The sequence below is a fragment of the Balaenoptera borealis genome, assembly GCF_965194805.1.
Source record: "Balaenoptera borealis genome assembly, chromosome: 20".
In the NCBI taxonomy this organism is placed as follows: domain Eukaryota; kingdom Metazoa; phylum Chordata; class Mammalia; order Artiodactyla; family Balaenopteridae; genus Balaenoptera; species Balaenoptera borealis.
This window is the reverse complement of record NC_138879.1, coordinates 16,805,446-16,827,952: the sequence shown is the minus strand read 5'-3', so window position 1 is coordinate 16,827,952 and position 22,507 is coordinate 16,805,446. Positions and strand designations below refer to the sequence as shown.

At 51.2% G+C, this 22,507-nt stretch overlaps 1 protein-coding gene across 1 annotated transcript in view; it reads left to right on the top strand.

Moving 5' to 3' along the window:
* Positions 1 to 19,058, top strand: part of LOC309619081 (ADP-ribosylation factor 2) — a 53,712-nt gene extending 34,654 nt beyond the window's left edge. Inside the window, exon 5 of the mRNA XM_082373879.1 lies at positions 18,209 to 19,058. Within this exon, the coding sequence (XP_082230005.1) occupies positions 18,209 to 18,271 (63 nt within the window). The 3' untranslated portion in view covers positions 18,272 to 19,058. The remainder of the gene's footprint in view (positions 1 to 18,208) is intronic.
* The last annotated feature ends 3,449 nt before the right edge of the window (positions 19,059 to 22,507 follow it).

Below are 22,507 nucleotides of genomic sequence, written 5' to 3'. Positions count from 1 at the left end.
ACAATCTTTTGGAATTCCACCTAATGCTAGGATTCTACTTTCAAATACGCAGGCCTCAGAGTTTGTAAAGCTGGAGAACAAGGACCAGGGGTGGATCCAGGTTTTGTGAAGCCTGAAGTTTATACCACTTTGGGTGCAAGTAGAGGGCCTCAAGCATAAACTTATTAGCTTTCTGATAAGTCCTCCTCTGGCCAGGAGAGGCCCATTGTTCACTGGAACCAATAGATTCCAGCACACCTTCCCCCAACAGACTTGCTCTTGCAGATTCTAGATCACCCTCACGATTTTTTCCCAGCTCTTTAACTCAGCAAAAAGTTGTTGAATGCATACCGTGTACAAGGCACTGGTCTGGGCCCTTCAATATCTGCCTCTGTCACAGGGCTGAGTTGGACATCAGCCCAGGGTTTGTCGGTCCTGATTTGAGAGGCTCCTGGGTCTGTGCAGGCAGCATCAGGGCAAAGGAGGAGGAGGAGGACGGGCACAGAAAGCCAGAAGGGAGAGCAGGGCCACATGTGACCTGAGGACATGGGCATTCATCTGTGGACATCAAGCCCCTGTGCCTGGAGGAGAAATCCATGCTGCTCTCTGTCTTGCTTCTAAAAGGAAATGTTCCTGCAGAAGCCTGCTGTGGATTGGGAGGCTTGGCTGTTTCCTGCGGCCCCCCTGTCAGACACATCACTCCTCTCTAGGGGCTGGAGTAGAGTGTCACCGCAAAGAGTCAGCAGTCTGCGCTCAGACACTTGGTCTGGAGCCCAGCTGTCAGCCCTGTCCCCACTGCTGTCCCCGGCACTGTCAGCCTTTTTGAGCTGATCGAACTGCGGTGTCTGGGAAACTCCAGAGCAATGCTAAGTCCTATATACAACCTCCAAGTGTTTTCTTTTCTCTTAGAATTTTTAACCAGCAGAGTCACAAACCAGCAGTGGTTTCTGAGGCCCCCTCTCTAGTCAGAAGACCAGGCCACTGATTTGCTGGACAACTTGATGGACACTTTCATCTCCCTGGGCCTCTTTTTCCTCATCTGTAAAATTGAGAAAATAACCCCTGTGAAGGGCGATTTTGGTTCACGGTGGCCAATGTCACTATGGGTCTGGGGGATGGGAGGGGACATTGACATCTCATAGTTTATCCTCTGGTCCAGCCACACAGGTGCTAGCCAGGGGTCCCATTGGGCAGGTAGGGTTCTTGGAAGCCCCAAATTTGCTTTATGGTTTGTGACGTTCTCACATGGTTTGCACTGGGCCGTGGCCTGGCAAGGCTGGACGGAAGGAATAAAAACAATCAATTTCCTTAAGGTGACTTGCTTGGAAATTTTTACATGGAGACACACTGTACTGAACAGACCTGAAAATGCATTTTAAAAGCCTTTCTAATGAAGCAAATGCAAAACAACTCACGTTAGATATACCTCCATGGAAGAGGACTATTAGGGGAAGAAGAGAGGTTTTCTCAGCCGGAGAAGGTGGGCCGAGGAAGAGGTGGGGGAGATGTCAGGGTGGCCAGAGAAGGCGTGGGGAGGCTGATTTGGGGTCCCCTCCAGGGTTCACTATGACACCGATTTCTACCCAGAAGCCCCAGAGCCCTGCCCTCTGCTGTTTACACTAGTTGCTTCCCAAACTTCTTGGGTGGACGTCTAATTTGGGGTCTAAATGACTTTAGGGCTTCATTGATGGACTTTGGGAGATGCCAAACCATTGATATATGCAAATTTCCTGTACGTGAAAAAGTTTCACGTGGCTGAGCTTCGAATTTTTTCTGCAAAGAGGGGCCTGACTTTTCTCCCAATTCTCCCATGGGTCAGGACCCAGGACAGAAACCCTCACTCTAGACCAGTGGTCCCCAACCGTTTTGGCACCAGGGACCGGTTTCGTGGAAGATAATTTTTACACGGACTGGGGAGGGGTGGGGGAATGGTCCAGGCAGTAATACGAGCCGTGGGGAGGGGCAGATGAAGCTTCGCTTGCCCTCCGCTCACCTGCTGCTGCGTGGCCCGGTTCCTAACAGCCTGCGGTACCAGTACTGGGGGTTGGGGACCCTTGCTCTAGACCATGCTGGGGGCCAGAGAAGGCGGGCAGCTGGGTCACTGGGAGGGTGGGAAATATAGGCCACTCCCAATTTTAGAGGGAGCTGGGGTACCCAAAGGAAGATGGAAACTTGAACCTCAGAACGCATTTTCCTCTAAGAGGCCCGCCCCTGTGGCAGGCATGCTCCCTGGCAAGTAGCAAGAGCCTCCAATGGATGGACCCATTCAGAGCCCCTGACTGGCACCCAAGGTGAGCCTGGGACTGTGTTGGGTGCGGGGCACACGAGGAAGATTAGACATGGTTCTTGTCTGCCTGTGTGGGACTCCCAAGTCTAGGGGCCTAGGTGCCCAGAGAAATGACAATACGATGTGGTAAGTGCTATAAAGGAAGGTAAAGAAAGGTCAGGCCACACCGAGGGAGGAAAGGTTAGCTCAGTCTGGAAGCTGGAAGGCCACCCAGAAGTGGGAGCACCATGGGCCTCAGGGCCAAAAAGGCTGGGGTGTGAGACCAGGCTGTGTGACCTCTGAGAACCTCAGTTCTGTTTTCAGTGGAATGTAATGAGAACTATTTAGAGTTGTTGGGAGAGTCAGATGGAGTCATGGTCACACAGCACCTGCCTGGATTGGACCTTAGAGTGGGCTTTGGCTTTTGGAAAGACCTAGGAGCAGCAAGGGCAGCATGGGTAGAGGCATGACTCAGGAGGGTGCATTGCACTGACTCAGCAATGCTTCCCGCTATGACTTAGAGAGACTGCTCCCTTTTGATGGTCCTGCCCCCTGTGGATTCAATGACTCAGCAATTCTTGATTCGATGATGCAGCAATTCAAACATTTGTGCGTACTGGTGATTAAGCAAGAGGACTGTTTATAAGATAGGGCTACCGATAATCATAATAATTGTCGGTAACAATGATTGAGAGCTTCCTACGTGCCAGGCCCCGCATGGTGTCTGTGGATTAACTCACGATCACTTGATCATGCGAAGGGAAGAGATTGGGACAACCCCCTCACCCGGGGCCTCCTGTCACCTTCGGTTCCAGTTCATTCCTGCCCCTCCCCCATTCTCACCCAAGCCTCCCCACCCCTGCCCCATAAGCCATGATCCTCTCCTGAAAGTCCTAGGTCAGAGCCAGGAGGGACTCTGGAGATGTGCTTCATTTTATAGAGCAGGAAACTAAAGCCCTTGAAAGGAAGGGATGTGTTTTCTAGACCAGAGAAAAAAGCCTCAGAGCCTAGCAGGTGCTGGATGGATCTAGGCAGGGGGCGGGGGTTAGCTTGAATTTAATGCCCACATGATCTGGGGTGGAGGTCTTCCGGGTAAGGTCAGACTGGTGATACGCTGGGTGTCCACGTGCTCCCCAGATTCACATCCGGGCCCCTCTGCTTCCGAGCAGTCATTGTCTTCAGTGACCCGGGCCACCTGGTTTCCCCTCAGGTCAAGCAGCTGAGGTGGGAGGCCCAGGCCTGTCCAGGGCTCCATCTCACGCCTTGTGGATGCAGGAGACATGGTCTGGGTGCCATGGACACGGCGATGTGTGAGATGATGGGAACTGCTCACTGCAACACTGTGTGAGGGACCAAACTCTCACCCACCTTGCGTCCAGCCTCAGTTCTTTTGGGGATATACCTAGGAGTGGAATTGCTAGGTCAAATGGTAGCTCAGGGTTTACCTTTTGAGAAACTACTAAGCTGTTTTCCACAGAGGGTGCACCATCTTACACTCTCACCAGCAAAGTACAAGTGTTCCAGTTTCTTCACATCCTGGCCAACTTTTGTTATTTTTAAAACAAGATTCTTTTTCCTCTCTAACAGCGGCCCCTGCAGGGTCACCCCCAGCACGTTTTGTTTTCTTTAGGATCTGATCTCAAATGGCCCCATTCTCACTCCCGAGTCTCCTCAGCCCAAGTGTTGCTGCAGTAACTCAGGAACAAGGTGCTAAGGCAGCAGTTCTCAAATTTTGCACAGCAAGATCCCCCGGAGGGCTGTTAAAACACAGGCCCCTGGGCCCCACCCCTACAGTTTCTGATTCAGTAGGTCTGGGCTGCGGCCCTGGAAAATGCATTTCTAACAAATTCCCAACTGGTGCTGATGCTACTGTCAGGGGACCGATCTGAGAACTAGATCTTGTGAGGCTGGGGGTAGGGAGGGGAGGGGATAGGAGGGCAGTGATTCTTCCTCTTCGTCAGTTCTCAGACCCTCAGCCCATCCGCGCTGCTCCATCTAGAAAGCGAGTGTCCCCTGGCTGACAGCATCACAAACATTGAGGTCCCAGTGTAGCCTTGGATCAGCTTCAATTGACTTTCCACTTTGGATCTATTCTTGGTGAGAGACTGATATCTTATTTAGTGTGTTAAATGGCTGTTGGGAGTTGAGTGTGATGAAGATTGCCCTGGGAATACTCCCCCGAGGCCTGGTGTGAGGGAAAAAGAACAAAAGCCTGGCCTCTCTTCTGGGGTGGAGGGCCTCTCATCTGGGCTCTAGAACCTTCCACCGAAGCTCTGTCCGAGGTAGCCAGCTGCCAACCCCAGCTGCACTTCCCCTCCGCTTCCCTCCTCCCCTCCCCCCAGCTCTAGCATGGAGACCTTGACCAACTCTTGGCTCCCGGATTTGGCAAACAGATTCCGGCATCTCAGCTCCAGCCTGGCTGCCCACTTTGCACGACAAATCACTTCCTTTATTTGGGCCTCTGTTTCCCCATTGGTAAAATGAAAGACTCGACTACAGCAATGGTTTTCAAAGTGTGTCCCACAGAACCCAGGGTTCTGCTGAGGGTCAAGGTATGTGTCAAATCCATCACCTCTGCTTAATTAGAGTGGCCTCACTTGCCTTTATGTCTTTGGGTTCTATGTAAACATCTTGATCTCCGGTGGCCTCGGCCTGCAGCATCTTGAAGCAGGATTTCGGTTCCCTGGCCAGAGATTGAAGTCAGGCAGCAGCAGCGAGGGTGCTGAATCCCAGCCACCAGATCACCAGGGACCAGTGGCCAGTGACGATACCCTGACCTGTCGGCTTTGTAGAAACGAATTCCCACAAAGAGACAGAACGTAGTGAAACAAGTAAAGTGTTTATTAGAAGGAAAATGGGTACGTGTGAGTAGACACACAGGGGTGACTCAGAGAGAGAGTTGCGCCCCCGTGGTAATTTGAATCACTTATATGGGGCATTTCTTCTGGGTTTCCTTTGGCCAATCATCTTGCTTTGCCTGGTTCTGAGTCCATATTTGGTTTATCTCAGCATCCTCCCCTGTGTACGTGCGCATCTCTCAGCCAAGACGGATTCTAACGAAGAGGCCTATGGGTAGGTTGACCTCACTTACTATGGGGGAGGTTGATGTCCCCTCCCTTTTTGACCTCCAAGGAGCCTTTCTGCGCATGTGTAGTCGGGGAGGTCTCCTTGACTTTGAGAATGAGAAATATGTGGTCTCTTATCTGGGCAGGGCTCAGCTCCTCTCTCACTCTTGCTATTATCTTCATCTTGGAGTATCTATCCACAGGGGACACTCCAGCTGCTCAGCCTGGGGCCCATCTATCTCCTGCCTCAATCTCATTTGGAAGACCAAATTTCTGCTGCCGAAAAGTAGTTTGAAAATCACCGGCTTAGATGATCTTGAAGATTCTCCCCATTCTGGTTTTATCTTCTGTATTCTGTAGCTCTTTGGCCTCTATCTTTTTTCAAGTCCAACCTGTGTGTGACTCAACCTTCAGATTTTCCTTGAGCTTCTGAAATTCAGTGCTCAGGAAATGTGTTTCTTCCAGGACAGAGGTGGGGGGCAGGCCTGGCAGGTTGGCTGCTGTTCCAGCCGACTGATCTGTTTAGGGGGGCTGGGGTGGGGAAGGAGGTGTGAGTGGACACCAAGAGCCTGTCAGGGTGTGTGTGTGTGTGTGTGTGTTTTCTACTAAGAAGAAGCCATTTGCAAAGGAGTAGGAACCCATTGCACAGCCCCTGTGACAGGCCTGTGTGAAACCAGCGAACTCCCAGGCCCAGGGATGGTGAGAGGGTGAGAGTGAAGGTCGAGAGGGAGCCATCCATGAGGGTGTTTTCTGGGTATCAAATTGACCTCCCGCGAGTGAAGCTGGTACAGGGCAGCCAGTAAGCATGATTAATGAGCTGTCATCAGGACAGAAAAAGGCATCCATGGAATACTTCTCTGAGAGCCAGAAAGGTGGTAGGAAGATGGTAAAATTCACTGAATTGAAGGAGCTGAGGCCATTTCTCCTGGAGAAGAGTAGGCAGGGGGTCGGGGCAGTCAGGGGGAGCTATCTATTACCAGGCTCAGGTACATAAGGTTGAGTGTCCTTATTCCTGGGAATGTAATGCACAGTCTTCTGGATTTACCGTGAGAGAGAGGTAGGGCTAAATCATTTTACAGACCCTGAAGCCGCGACTGGCGGCTTCTCAGGCTGGAATATATTATGCGTGGGAGCACCTCCTGTGATTCGCCATAAATTGTGGCACCACGGCCACTCTGGAGACACTGAAAATATTCAAAGGGAAGAAGGAGGAAGGGAGTTGGATGACAGGAATGTGTGTATGAAGGGAGTGCCCAGGCAAGGGAGAAACAGGCAGCTGTGGTGAGAATAATGCTCCCAGCCAGGACCCAGGTTCTAGCCCTGCCCTGGCACTCCTTAACTGTGGAAATTTGGTCAAAGGCCCTTACCATGTAGAAGAAAGGGCTTTGCAGCCAGACAGAGCTGGATTTGAATCTCAGCTCTACCAATTCTCAGCTGGATGACCTCGGGCAACTTATTTGAACTCCCAAGTCTCAGTTTCATTATCTGTAAAGTGGGAAATAATAATACCTGTGGATGTCACCGTGTTTGTTGCCCATCCAAAACCTAATCTCTCCTTTTTCCTTAGATTTTGTTTAGATGGAATGTGCTCTGGGAAGGAGGGTCCCTCCTGAAATTTCAGTGGATAAAGTACAATTGGCCTACTCCAAGCATGGTCATGTCATTTTCTTTTTGTTATTGATTAGTTTCAGGGTGGGCATGTGACCCAGTTTTAGGCAATGAGATATAAAGGGAAGGCTATTGGGGGACTTCTGGGAAGGATTTTTCTTCTTCACATGCCAAGAAGTCCTGCTCCCATTTTCCTGCCATGAATGAGATTGAGTACTGATGTGATGCTTGGAGCTGTGGCAGCCATCCTGCAACCATAAAGTAATAAGCCTGAGAAAGAAAAGCTAACACAACAAGGATGGTGGGGCAGAAAGATAGGAGGCTGGGTTGTTTTTTGTTGTTTTTTTAAAACTTTTTATTTTATATTGAAGTATAGCCGCTTAACAATGTTGTGATAGTTCCAGGTGCACAGCAAAGGGACTCAGCCATACATATACATGTATCCATTCTCCCCCAAACTCCCCTCGCATCCAGGCTGCCACATAACATTGAGCAGAGTTCCCTGTGCTATACAGTAGGTCCTTGTTGGTTATCCATGGAGACTTGGTTTTTGATGACTTTGTTGAGATGTTGCATCAACCCTGGGATCCCTTCAGACTTCTTTTCTGATCTGGTGAAGAAGCTTTATTCCATAAGACATTAGCAGACACACTGTAATCTACAGCCACAGCATTCCTTCCAGTAACACAGCGATCTCGGGCTCGTTGTGAGAATCAAATAAGATAATAATATATGGGAAAATTCCAAGCCCAGGACTTGGCTCAGAGTAGGTGTTCAATGCGTGCTGGTTTCCTCCCTCTTCTGTATTTTCATGTCTTAATTTTAGATTTTTTTTTCTACTCTACCAGCCTCACAGGATTGTGGTAAGAAACAAATGAGATAATTGTTTTTTATTGCCACAATAATGCTGTAGTAAAAGATAACCACAAAACCTCAGCGGCACACAACAATAAACATTTCTTTTTTTTTTTTTTATAAATTTATTTATTTATTTATTTTTATTTTTGGCTGCTGCACGGGCCCTCTCCAGTTGCGGCGAGCGGGGGCCACCCCCCACCGCGGTGCGTGGGCCCCCTCACCGCGGCGCCCCCCCCCGGCGCCCCCCCCCGCCGCAGAGCACGGGCCCCAGGCGCGCGGGCCCCAGCAGCTGGCACGCGGGTTTAGTAGTTGTGTCTCACGGGCTCCAGAGTACAGGCTCAGCAGTGGGGCGCACGGGCCCAGCCGCTCCGCGGCACGCGGGATCCTCCCGGACCAGGGCCCGAACCCGCGTCCCCCGCACCGGCAGGCGGACCCCCAACCACTGCGCCACCAGGGAAGTCCAATAAATATTTCTTTAGCTCACAAGTTTGTGCCTTCGTGATGTAGGCTGGCTTCCTCACAGGGCTGGTGGTTGGCTGGCTGTTGCTGAGGTGATGGGGCAGCTGGACAACGTACCTCTCTTTCTCCACAGCGCAGCCCAGGTATGTTTACAGGGAGATAGCAGAGGAGCAGGAGAGGAAGTGGAAACATGCAGCACTTTCTCAAGCCTCTGCTTCGTTCCTGTTGGCTAATATCCCACTGGCCAAAGCAAGCAGGAGCCTATTTGAATAACAAAGGGAGGGAGGAAAAATTGGGCCAGCTTTTTGTTTTTGTGTTTTGTAATTAGTCTACAACAATAATATATATGAAAGGACATTGCAAGTTGTAAGGGGCTCTACAAAAGATAGTGATGATGAGGATGATGATTTAGACAATGGCCAGAAAAAGAGGAATGTTATATGAAATGTCCAGAATAGGGAAATCAATAGAGACAAAAAATAGGTTAGTGGTTACCTAGGGCTGGGGGAGGGGGTGGGGAGTTTTGGGGGTTGACAGCTAAAGGGTGCAGGGTTTCTTCTGGGGGGTCATGAAAATGTTCTTAAAAAAAATTTTTTTTTTTGGCCGCGTGGCTTGTGGGATTTCAGTTCCCTGACCAGGGACTGAACCCAGGCCACAGCAGTGAAAGCACCGAATCCACCAGGGAACTCCCTGAAAATGTTCTAAAATTGATTGTGTTGATGGGCACACAACTTTCTAAATACACTAAAAGCCATTGAATTATACAGTTTAAATGGGTGCATTGTATGGTATGTGAATTATAGGTCAATAAAGCTGTTTCAAAAAAGGAAAAAAAAAAAGGAGGGATGATCCTGGATTAAGGAGAGGTGCTGTGACTCACTAGGTGGTGGCAATATCTCCCATTTCCTGTAAAGCTGCCAGGGCACCACGATGGGAGACCATTGAAAAACCAACTTGTTAAGGTTTTCTCCACCATCCTTGGAAATATCTCTAACTTTATAATGGATTCTGTGCAGAAAATAAGATTCTGTTTACAGCAATTCACTGCATGGCCAGCTTTAGGACAGCAAGCCCCCTAAGCCTGGAGAGGGACCAGGGGTCTCAGGCGTGTGGGATGTGGAGGCTTTTTACAGGCACCACGTGAGGTGTGGGAACATTAGCCCCAGGCCTGTGGAGGGAGGAAAAAGTCTTCTACACTCTTAGGGTCCCTGGCTGGGTCTGAAAACAAACCTGACAAAGACAGAACAACAGGAGAAAAGCATACAAATTTATTTAACCTAAGTGTTACATGATTCCAGCACCTTCATAAGGAAATGAAGACCCAAAGAAATGTTAAGCCTGGGTGTTTTCATGCTAGGTTTGCTGAAGAGTGGGCAGTCATGTTGAAATATAATAGGTCAAGGAGTATGAACCAGTGTAGTAAACTGGGGGAAACTTAGCAAGGCCCATTCGTCCAGATTCTTCTCGGTGTCCCTCTGTCTTGGACATAAGGATGCTCCTTTCCTCTGGGCACAGGGAGGGCACCTCTCATGGGAGGATCTTAGGACCTGATTCAGGGGAGAAAGACGGGGGAAGGTCAGAGATACTTTCCCGCTTCTGATGTTTTCTCAAACTCTTTCAGCTTAAAATATCTGATATGCCAAGGTGCCGTATTTTGGAGCAGAGTGTCCAGAGCCCGTCACCTGCCACCCCAGCTGGAAGGAGCATTAAGGGCTTCTGTTCGTTGCGTGTTTGCAGAGGTAGGGTGTATGGAAGGGGGACAGGCTAGAGCATGAGGGCCTACAGGGAAAGATGAAAGCCATTGGGTTATGAGTTGAAGAAGGCAAGCTCAAAGGGTGACTTAACACCATCTTCAGGAAACAGGTGGGCCATGTCCAAAGGCGACTCTGCTGACTCTTTGAACTTGAGTCCTGACCCTGCAACAGGCCCTGTGCTTTGTCTGGAGATCCACAGCTGGCTGCCCTGGGCGGGAGGGGAGGCTCCGAGACTGACAGCATCCCAGCAAGTGCATGGGTACCTGGTTCAGGCTGACGTGAGCGTCCCCTTTTCTCTGGAACATCTCCCTCCACCCTCTTTGGCTGCCCAGCTCCTACCTGCCCTTCAGGACTTAAGGAAGACATCTCCTTCTCCAGAAAGCCTCCGCTGATGCTCTGGGTGCCCCTTTGAGCATCCATGGCACCCTCTTAGCTGAACGCTTATCAGGCTGAATTGAATTGTTTTCATGTTAGACTGTAAGCTCCCTGTCCTAATAATCCCAGAGCCCTTACATCTGGCATAATGCCTGGTCAGAGAGGGAGGAAAGGGAGGAAGGAAGGAGGGAAGAAGGGGGAAGGGAGAGGGAGGGAGGGAGGAAGGAAAGGAGAAGGAGGGAGAGAGAGAAGGAAGGGTTCCACTGAACTCCGGTGAGGGGCTGATTAATCTGGCACATAGTGCCCATTTCTGAGGCAAGCAATGACCATCTGATCAACCACTGGCATTGCCTTGGTCCCCACAGCCCCAGCACTATGGTTTGCAGACATCTTGGACCTGCTGGGATAACCCAGGGAAACTGGGAGCTGTGGCCAAGTCTGGACCCAGGGCCTATTGCACTGGTTATATTAGCACAGAATAATGAAATATGTCATGGGTTGGGTTCTCCAGAAGCAGAGGCTGGGACAGAGTTTACTGGGGATCAACCATAGAGGGAAGGGGAAGCAGCAGGGCCAGGCAGAGGGAGAATTGGAACTGTGAGGCCCGACAAAGTTTCAGCCAACCCGGGGTGGGGCGGGGCTCTGAAGCAAGCAGTCAGCGTGCCCTGCACCCCAAAAAATGATGGAGACTTTATTCCCCCTTCTTGCTCAGCTACCCGATGAGGGCTGCCCTGGGAGGGGCTTGACCTGGGGCAAAGCCGCTCTCTGTAGCTGAAGCTGTGTGCTTACCCGGCACACCCCGCCTCCCAGCCCCCTGAATCTGGGCAGCCATCCCTTCCTTGAAGGGGTTTCTGGGTAGCAAGTCTCCGTGTCTCCCACAGTAAGAGAGTCACTGAAGCTACAATTCATCGAGCCCTTCTGCCAAGCTGTACAATTATCATCCTTTACAGGTGATGAAAGTGCGGCTCAGAGAGGTAAAGTAACTTGCCTGAGGTCACACAGCTAGGCCAGAAAGTGGGGGAGCTGGCCAACCAGACTGGCTGATTTCAGAAAGTCCACTTTTAACCACTGATCTTAATTGCTGAGATGAAGGGGCATAGTTATACACGGACAAAATGGATACTTTTTCACAGTGAGTTCTTAAAATAGAAAAACTCTTAAGGGTATATACGGGAGGGGTGTTGTTCGCAAGAGAGCCCTTCACCTGTTTACCTCTCTGCATGCTTCTCACTGTCCCCAGCGGGAGTGGAAAAAACTCTGTTGGTGCCCTTCCCCCATCGCTATCATCAGCTGATCCCACTGAGGGAAGGGACAGCCTTCCGGTACAGCCTCCTTTCAAAACCCCATTCTGCCCACTGAGCCGGGGGGCTCGGGAAGCACATTCAGTGAAGAGAAACCCTGCAGTGCAGTTCCAAAGATGTGGAGGGGGCCCGAGGGAGATTGCCTTGCTGAGAGAATTGCTCACGTTTTCATGCTTTTGCAGAAAGGGCGGCTCAAGGTGAGGGGTGCTGGGGGCTGGAGGGAGGCGGACCTGGGGGCCAAAGCACCTTTCTTTGTCCTGGGTCTCACTTGGGGGTTGAGGCAGTCTTGCCTGAGAACCACTGCCGCAATCCAACGGCATCATTTTATATTGCAGGAAACCAGAGCCCAGGGAGAATAAACACGTTGTCCAAGTTGACACCATCAGTCTGAGTTGGAGAACTCATCCAAGGTGGCAAAGCAGCAGTAGGATCTGGTTTTTTGACTCTAGCCAGCCCTCTGTCCATGCCCCGAGGTGACTCAGGGCTGGAAAGAGGGCACCTGCTGTCTGTCTGTAACTGCTATGATTTAGGTGTCCTGTCTATGAACTGGGTTGAAGATGTGATGTAGGGGACACCCTGAGGTCTCTCTGGAGAAGCGGAGTTTCAAGCTTACCCAGTTTGGGAGGCAGCACAGGCGGCAGTTGTAAATGCGGGCTTTAGAGGGAAACAGAACTCCGCTGACTAGCTGTGTGACTTGGAGCAAGTTACTTTACCTCTCTGAGACACACTTTCTCCATTTATAGGATGGGGACAAAAATACCTTCCTTGTGAGACTGTTGTAGGACTAGAAGAGATTATGCATGTAAATGTTTAGCGTTATTCCTGGCACAGAACTAGTGCTAAACAACAGGCGCTATGACAGTATTTTTATCTCCTCTTGGTATTAGATGCACTTCTGAGCCGTTCATAGCGTCGTGTGGGGTATTCTTAGCAAAGCGAGAGGCAGGAACCCAATCGGAAGATAGAGGGTATTCCAGGCACGGGGAATGGTTGAGGAAAGGCCCCAAGGTGGGAGTGACTGAGCTGTGATGAGATCTGGCTCTGAGGAGCTATTCAGATATCACCAGCCCTGCCCACCTCCAGACTTTGCCCCCCAGAACCTCTCCCCCGTCCCAGTTCCTGAGCTCTGTTCCGCTGCGGGTGGAGTTCTCGCTGCCTTCTGTTGTTTTGGGGAAATGGCCTCTGTGTGAGGGCAGGCGTGCCGTTTGCGTTGGTAGCACCCTAGGTGCCTAGTCCCCTGCGTGGCACACAGTAGCTACAGCCAGTCTGGCTGACAAGAAAGTGACTTCTGATAAACATCAAAGAGAGACAGGGCAGGGAGGGCCCTGGCGAGAAGGCTAAAGAGCTTGCATCCGATGCTGTGGGAAACAGGAAGCCGTGGTTGGCCAAGCTGGGACTTGGAAACAGGAGCCCCCCAGGGGTTCCTGGGGACCCTGTACTTCTCTGCCCCCAAGGCCGGCTGCTCCGGGCGGAAACGTGCCTTGGCCCCGGGCTGGCCTGGGAGTGCTCCCTGCCCATCAGGGTCACACCCGCCCGTGTGTGTTTGATGCAGCAGCTCCTTCCCCAGAGCTTGCAGTCCGTCCCCTCGCTCACTGCCAAGGCTGGGCCCAGGGTGTCTGCGCCCACGGCGGCCACCCTGCCTGACAGTGTTGGGCAGCCTGCCCACGGCCCAGGGAGGCGGGGAGGAGGAGGAGGGGACGGGCTAGGGAGAGGCAAGGGCTCCTCTGTGTCCTCACAGGCAGGTCTCAGCAGTGGCAGAGCTAGTGGGTCTGGAAAGGGAGCAGCTACAGGTGATTTGGGGTCCACCCAAGCCAAAGTGGTCATAGCTGCATTCAGGATCCCGATGTCACCCTTTGCGTCTGTGATAACAGCATAATAGTGTTGACAAAATGCTTTCCCATGACTTTCCCATTTAGGCTTCTCAAGCCATGTCTTAGCCGCTCTACTTACTTTCTCGGGGCTCGGAGATGTTTTTCCAGGTGCAAAAAAAACGGGGAAAAAGTGTTGGTTTTTCACCCGATGCTGATGATCCCTAACCTACCCGTGCCTGACCTACCCCGTCCAAATAAAGGGGCACAAGGACCCCTGTCGCGGCTCTCCCACGCTCCCCCTGGGATCAGGGTGTCATGGGGGTGGTACAGGGAGCACACTGTGATTTTCCTCCAAGGCCAGAGACCCAGTTTAGGGGTGCCGCTCATTCTCTGAGCTCCCAGGTTTGTCCTCCCCCAGGGGCCCCTCCCCAGGCTAGTGTCTGCCCCGCCTCCAGCCCCCTCAGGGCAGAGAGGCTTCGGAATCCATCTGGAGACAGAGAGCATGGGGTAGATGTGCTGTTTTTAGTTCCATGGGAGAAGTCACAGCTGGGGTGGTAATTTCTCTGCAGTTTCTCCCCTCCACGAGACATCTGTTGGCATGCTTTGAGGAGACTCTCATCAGAGCCGACAGGGCCTGTATTTGGAGCCAGCCTCACAGGTGTGACTAAGCCTCACAGCCCCTTCCGCCTCTCAGAGGCACTTGGCTTTGCTCTGAATCAGGGGAGCCGTTTAGGGGCCTGTGGTCTTTCCCTCCCTCTCCGGCTGATTCCCAGGCAGCCTTCAGGCCTCTCTGCTCTGAATGGCACCTGCCTATGTCTTGGTCACAATCGTGTTTCATGCTCTGAGCCGGGTGGTCTCCTCGATACCACCCCTGACCCCCGCTCAGTCACCGCTCTGACCCTGTGCCAGGCCCTGTGCTTTGTCTGGAGATCCACAGCTGGCTGCCCTGGGCGGGAGGTGGGGCTCCGAGACCGACACGGGATGCTTGGGCTCACAGGGGGCCTCAGAGCTCATAGAGGGAAGCCCTCACCTCTCGTGGGGAATGATTGCCAGGGCTGGAATCCCAGACTCGTCAAATATAGACACTGTGATATTTGGGGAAAAAATGATTTTAGATTTTGTAATGAAAGATGTTACTACATTTACCTGATGACAGGACATGCCTCCTACACAGCGAGACACCTGATAGGAAGAATGGTAACTTGAAATAGGAAGCTTCCAGGTGCATACTTAATAATATCCTGCTCCCCACCCCTGAGCCGTATCCTGCGCTACCAAGCTGAACTTTGTCCTTGCCCTGGGCGTCAAGGTTACCAGTTAACGGTGCCGGTGGTTGAGGGTGCACCAGACAGCAGGTGCTGCTTGAGCTGAGTCCTGAAGGGGGGCCAGACCTGGCCAGGGAGGTGCGGGATTGGGGGCGGGGGATTCCAGGTGGGGGATGGAGGTGCGAAGGCTCACACCGTATGCAGAAGATAAACATGGTTTGGCTGGGCAAAGGCTTAAAGGAGAGAGGGCAAGAGATGGTCCTCAAACGGTAGATGGGGCCAAATCCCGAGGGCCTTGAACGCCGCGCTAAGGAGGTCACAGCGTCCCACCTTCAGACCTTTGTTCATCCTAGACTATGAGTCCCCCAGGAGGAGGGCCAGGAATGGGGTGAGATGAGCAAGGCGCCCAGGGAGCAAAATTTCAGGAGACACTCATTCTCAGAGTCGTAAGAAGGCAGGGCTGGCCCCTGAGAGTGATTAACACCTCATTTTGCCCTCTCGCTGCCTACTTGCCTCACCCTAAACCTGGCCTGCTCAGGAGACAGGTCACATTCTGTAAACCTTTGTATCCCAAGGACCTAAAACAGTGCCCGACCACAGTAGGTCAACAAGTGCCCACTGAATGGATGAATGAACAATTTGTTGTTTTCTCTGTCTGGATTGTGTTTGCCTCCCTCACGGCCAAAGTGTCATTTCTTTTATGGCTTACTTCTCCCCTGCAGCCCCTCCAGAGAGCCCTTCCCTGAGTCCTCAGCTCCTTTTTTTTTTTTTTTTTTTTAAGTTAATTAATTAATTAATTTATAACTGTGTTGGGTCTCCGTTTCTGTGCGAGGGCTTTCTCTAGTTGCGGCAAGCGGGGGCCACTCTTCATCGCGGTGCGCGGGCCTCTCACTATCGCGGCCTCTCTTGTTGCGGAGCACCGGCTCCAGACGCGCAGGCTCAGTAGTTGTGGCTCACGGGCCCAATTGCTCCGCGGCATGTGGGATCTTCCCAGACCAGGGCTCGAACCCGTGTCCCCTGCTGCATTGGCAGGCAGACTCTCAACCACTGCGCCACCAGGGAAGCCCGAGTCCTCAGCTCTTATGTTGAATACACGTCTCGTCTCCCAGCCAGATGGTGTTGTTTTGCCTTGGACAAAGACGTAGACACAGTAGGTGCTCACGCTAGGGGCATAATCAACCTCGAAACCTTTCCTGGGCAGGCTCAGTAGTTCTAGAATATCCTGGCTCCTTGGATGGGAAGGACCAGCTGCAGCTGCTGCTGAGATTTGAGGTCTCCCTTCTTCCCCTCTCCTTCTCTACTCTTCATAGGGCCAGACTCAGAGAAGGTTCTGGAGGCAGTGGCTCCAAACTGCCCCTCCACAGTATTACCCTCTTATCCAGCCCGCTTCCTTTTGCTCAGCCCCCTTGGACCACTCCCAGCTGGCTGCTACTCATGCAATTACGAAGGTGCCAGAGGTCTTCTGATATACCCACCCCTCCCTGCCTTTCTGACTGATGGCAGTCCTTGCCAGGCTAAGAAAGGACGTTCTTGGGCTGTTGAACATTCCTGGACTATTGAATCTGGGGGATGATTAATGATGCTACTTGGGAAAGGTTGGGGCAGTCGCATTTCTGTCCAGTGGAGGATCTATTTCAATCAGGGAGTTACGCTTGTTGCCCAAAGAAGCCGATCATCGGTCCCCTCCCACGATTACTTACTGCTGAAGGGAGAACAGGCATATGGCATCGAGTGGGCACCAAGAAGGGGGCCACTGCTTTGGCATCCATCAGGAGCTGGCATCCTGTAGATTTTATCTCAGAAGGCACCAACATCTCAGGAACGTTGTTACTAGAGAATCTGTTGCGCAGGTGAACTTTGAGCAGCTGCAGACAGAGGATGAGACCATCTGCAAATAGCAACAAAGGGCTGGAGACATTGCCAAACCCCAAATTTCCTGTATGGTGAAAACAACTTGGGGGTCCCAGAGGAGTTCCAAGGTCTGCAAAATAAAGAACAAATTCTACTTCAATCAAGGAAAGAACTGGAGTATCCTCTGCCGATCCTGACCATAATAGGTATCTTACAAGCTGCTCTGGTTGTTAATTATGCTTGAGCTGGGAGGCAGTGTAGAATCCTGGTGACGAGCTCTGCCAGTTTTCTAGCTGTGCACCCTCAGGCAAGTTGCTTAACCTTGCTGGAACATAGTTCCCTCATTTGTAAAATGGAGACAATAATTGTACCTACCACAGAAAGTTGTGATGATTAAATAAGCCCTTCGAAGAGGGCCTGGCCCATAGCAGATGCTGTGGGCAGATATCAGTCTGTGGTTTGTCTCTTCATTTTCATAATAGTATCTATTATGAAAATAATAATAGATAGAAATAAATAATAAATAATAATAATAATAATAATAATAATTGAATGGTAGAAGTTTAAAAAAAAATTTATATAGCTCAACTCATCACTTTTTTCTATTATGCTTGGTCTTTGTTTTGTGCCTTGGACCCAGAATTTGAACCCAGATCTGTGGGCATCAACGTCCTCCCTCCTATTACATTTAGTGTAGTGTTTCCTCAAAATCTAGCCTCAGACCAGTGCTATGCTGGTACCACCAGAATCACCCAGGGAGTGTGTTAAAAGTAAAGAGTCCTGGGTCCTCACCCCAAGGAATCTGCCTCGTTGGGCTGGGGTAGACCTGGGAATCTGTATATTTAACAACTCCCCAAGTGACTAGGTGAGCAGCCAGGTGTGGAATGGACTTTAATCAGGGCCCCAGGCATCCCTGAGTCTTCCCATCTGGCTACTTCTTGGCTTCTAGCTGGCTCCTGCAAAGCGCTGCTGACGGTGGTGCTTCTTGGTCTGTTTCTTACTGTATCCCCACCTCTTTCTTCCTCCTCAGTTCCCTGGCACAGTATCCAACAATCAGCAGATGATCAAAGCATGCTTTTGAACTAACCAACCTACTCTCCACCAGTAGTGGGGAAAGGCAACCCCACTCCATGACTGGCACTAAGTGGAAGCAAGTAGAAATTGTGTAATTACTGACCTTGGTATGAAGTGTTCCCATGCAGCCCCCTCCGGAGTGGGTGCCACTTAAGCCAGTTTCCTCAACCTCTAGCCCAGTCAGAGGGTTTCCCACCTGGAGAGACTGTTCTGTTAAAGTAGCTCCAGGATCGGCTCATTGGAGTTGAGCAGGACACTTCTGCAAGTGAACAGCTGTGCCAGCCTCCAAATAAAAGAAAACTGTATTCATTTGCAGCAGGGAGTGGGGAAATGGAGCGTGTTTTGGTTTAAGAGCAAAACAAGCACGTAGAGGTTTTAGCAATTTTTCTCTGACGTGTCAGATTGTGACCTGCTTTCCCCAAGCACATTGGGTAGTGGATACGGGAACCAGGATCTGTTGAGCCCCTTCTATGAGCCAGGGATTCATATTTTTAATTCTTCCAATAACCCATAAGGTTGATATTATTATTCATATTTTACAGATGGGGAAACTGAGGCTCAGAGAGGTTATAGAACAGCCAGGAAGTGCTGGAACCAGGAGTTAGAGTATAGCTGACAAGACTTCCCTGGTGGCGCAGTGGTTAAGAATCCACCTGCCAATGCAGCGGACACGGGTTCGAGCCCTGGTCCGGGAAGATCCCACATGCCGCGGAGCAACTAAGCCCGTGCACCACAACTACTGAGCCTGCGCTCTAGAGCCCGCGAGCCACAACTACTGAGCCCATGTGCTGCAACTACGGAAGCCCACGCTCCTAGAGCCCGTGCTCCGCAACAAGAGAAGCCACCGCAATAAGAAGCCTGCACACCACAATGGAGAGTAGCCCTCGCTCGCCGCAACTAGAGAAAGCCCACGCGCAGCAACAGAGACCCAACACAGACAAAAATAAATACATAAAATAAATAAATTTATTTAAAAAAAGAATGTAGCTGAAACTGAGCTACTGTAAAAAGAGACCTCAACATACAGTGGCTTAAACAATGTTGGTTGATATTCTTTCCTCCTCATATAACAGCCCAAGTTTAGTAAGGAAGCTCTTCTCCAGGCAGTCACTCAGGGACCCAGGATCCCACCACCTGTGGCTTCTACAACTGGAGTGACAAATGTTTTCTCCGTAAAGAGATAGATAATGAACATTTGGGGCTATGCAAGGCATATGGAGTCTGTCCTTACTACTCAACTCTGTTATATCATGAAAGCAGCCACAGACAATATGTGAATGAGTGGGTGTGGCTGTTTCAATAAAACTTTATTTATAACAAACAGGCCACAGGGTGGATTTGGCCCAAGGGGCTTAGTTTGCTGACTGCTGCCCTAGAATAGCGGTTCTCAAAATGTAGTCCCAGGGACCCAGCAGCATCAGCAGCACCTGGAAACTTGTTAGAAATGCACCTTCTTAAGCCACTCCTGAGACCTACAGAATTAGAAACTCTAGGCGTGGGGCCCAGCAGTCTGTATTTTAAAAAGCCCTCTGGATGATTTTTATACATGTTGAAGTTTAAGAACCACTGTTCCAGAGCCCTGGCTGCACGAGAGCATCACCTGGGGAGCTTTCAAAGTTCTCAATGCCCAGGCACATCCCAGGGTAATTACATTAGACCCTGTGGAGTGGGGCCCAGGCATCAGCATTTTTAAAGCTCCCCAGCTGAGGCTAAGGTGCAGCCAGCATGGAGAAGCACTGCCCTAGAGCACTGTCACCATCTGCATGGTCCCTGGCTTGCCACCTGGCCTACTACCACACCTGCCTCTCCAAGGGGGATGTCCTTTGCTCCCTGAGATCTGGGCTTTGATCTCTTCCTTCGTCTTACCTCCCAAGCCCCCAGCACCCTGGCCCCTTCCTGGGGACTCTGTATGGGGCTTCATGAGATGAGAGGACCTTGGTTCCAGTTTGTCAAAGTAACCCATCTCTGGCAGGAGGAGGGCAGGAGGAGGGCAGGAGGAGGGGACGACTTCATGGGGGGTGAGGAGTGGAATGGAAAGCAACCAGAAGAGGAGGGAGGTGACAGCAGGAGGAAGACTTGGATGTGGAAACACCTAGCACAGTGGCCTGCCGCTGGGGCTCAGTCAAGTCCAGTTCTCTTCCCCATCCATGCTCTAGGGTGACCGAGAGCAGTTTCCATGTATCCCGGAGCCTTCCTTTATACGGAGAGCACGTACGTGGCACTTACTGTGTGCCTGTACTCTGAGTGCTTCACATAACTTAATTCATATCCTCACAACAACCATCTGGGGTAGGAACTATCATTACCCCCATTTTATAGTTGGTGAGACTGAGGCTTTAAGAGGTTAAGTACAATAAAGATGTTTAAAAAAAAAAAAAAGAGGTTAGGTGACCTGCACAAGATTACACAGGTAGTAAGTAGCACAGCTGGGATTCAACCCAGGAAGTCTGGCTTCAGAGCTGAGCTACTGGCCACTATGCTCTGTTACCTCTCTTCGTAACAGCCACAATGATATTATTATTCCCATTTCACAGGTGAAGAAACTGAGACCATGAAACTGGCTCAAGGTCACAGAGCCAGGAGGTGATAGAGGTAGGATTTGAACCCAGGTCTCTCTGCCACCAAAGTCCTTGGATTTGCCAGTTTGCCCCACAGGCTGGTTTGGGTTCCCTCCCATCTTCCCTCCATCTGTCCACCCAGAATATTCTGGGTTTGCATGTGTGTGGCTGACTCACGGGGGAGAGGAGAGTGCATCCTCTGGAGTGAGAAGGCAGATTTCATCTCTGTTCAGAGCCGTCTTGGGTTGGTGCTGGGAGAGCTGCCAAACCCAGCTGACAGATTTCCCCTGCCAGAGCTGCGGAGTGCGTGAGCAGCCCCCGGGGGCCCCAGGAGGCCCTGTGACACCAACTCCTCAGATAAGTCTCAGCACCCAAGAGAAAGACGGGCATGCCTGCTTCATCTGCCTAAGCTACAGTCTCTTTCCCTGAGGGAGTTTACTGGTTCCAGTTGCCAAAGTCTCTCTCACACTTCCTCTCTGCTCTGGTTCAGAGCTGAAAGGAACCCCAAGAAACCATTTGTTCCAGGCTTGCCTTTAGGCAATTGACATAATCCTGGTTATTCCCATTTTACAGATTCAGTAATTGAAGTTAGCTGTGGCTCCTCATTGGATTGTCCTCTTTCCATCAGCCCTATAATTTCCCAAATGTCCCTGATGGTAAGAGTCACCTGGGGTACTTGTCAACTCTCTAGATCACTGGTCTTCTGCTCTGAAAATTCTGATGCAATAGGTTAGAGCTGGGGCACACGCGATTCTCAGCATCAGGGATGATGGGAAATACTGACAAGAGGGACCCCTACTGGGTGCAAGGATTCTCCCGCATTTCAGGTGCAGCCCTGACTGGCTGCCGCAGCTATGCCCAAAATAGTAGTAATTGCCCCTTGAAACTTGGATGAGCAACGTTTCACCCCCAGTCTGACTTAGGAAATCAGGAAGGGGCTGGAAGGATGGTGTGGGTGGGGCCTTCACCCACTCTGGCCAGTTCTGCTGTGTCCTCCAGGGGATGTTTGCTGAGGGCCATTAGAGACCTTCCAAATGTCCTCAGATATTTGGATATCTTATCCCCACTTCAACCAAGTCCTCCAGATGCTGAGGGGCTCCTACTGGCTGGAGGGTCCCTAGCTCATTTGTTTGTGGTCTGTGTAGGGAAAGTTAGTCGGAAGTACAGGAGGCAACGTGGGATTTGCAATCGGCCTCTGGAGGTGTGTGTGTGTGGGAGGGGTCAGTCTTGTGGGACTGAGCCCTTTATCCATGGGGTCTGATGGTCTTTCCAGGTAGATCCTGTCAGAATTGAGTGAAATTGTAGGACACCAGTTGTTGTCAGACACTTGCTTGATGTGTGTTTTTCCTGTACAGTTGTTTTAAGTGTGGGGTAATTTTTTTTTTTCCGCCATGGGGCGCAGCTTGCAAGGTCCTAGTTCCCTGACCAGGGATCGAACCCATGCCCCCTGCAGTGGAAGCTTGGAGTCCTAACCACTGGACCGCCAGGGAATTCCCTTGGGTAATTTTTTTTCATACAACAATAGATAACTAATACACAAAGCAAGAGCAGAAAGACCCTCTACAAGCTGAGAGGGTAGTGAGAGAACTGAGGCAGGTGTGATACCGAAAGACCTGCCACTGCTTGGTGGACAGGGAGCCAGCATTTGCAGGGCTGAAGAGCAACGCTTTTAGGTGTGCCCTTTCCTTTGCTGTTAGGGCTCTCATCCTGCCTGCTGTGCATGTGAGGCTCAGAGAGGTCAAATCACTTAACCAAGGCTGCTCAGCTGGTCGGTGGAGGCACCAGGACTTGAGAGCAGTCTGTCTGCCCTTGGCCATGCTTTCTCATCCTCCACGCTGCTTCCATGATCTTGGTGACCTTAGGCAAGTGCCTCCCTTTCTGAGAGCTTTGCACAGAATTTGAGCAGGGGGCTTGCACATCCACGAGAAGATTGAAGCTCGTGCTCCCTGGCCCTCAATGCTCTGATACAAGGTGTGTGCACAAGGCCCGCACAGCCGTCGCTCTGCAGGGTGTCCCGGAGTAGGGTGGCCCTGTGTGCTAGAGATCTAGTGACCCGAGGATGAGTTTCGGCAGCTTGGCTTTGGGGGCCCCCCGTGCAAACTCGCAGCAGCCCTCAACAGCACCCTCTACCCCACCCTTGCCTCCCCCCGCTGGACACACAGACACACACACCCAGGTATCATCCCCTGCCCTTGGCCTAGCTCCTCTGGTCACCTTTATCCACACAGAGGCCAACAGCGGGCACTTGTTCAAGAAACATGTGCTTGGGGTGATGAACCTTGA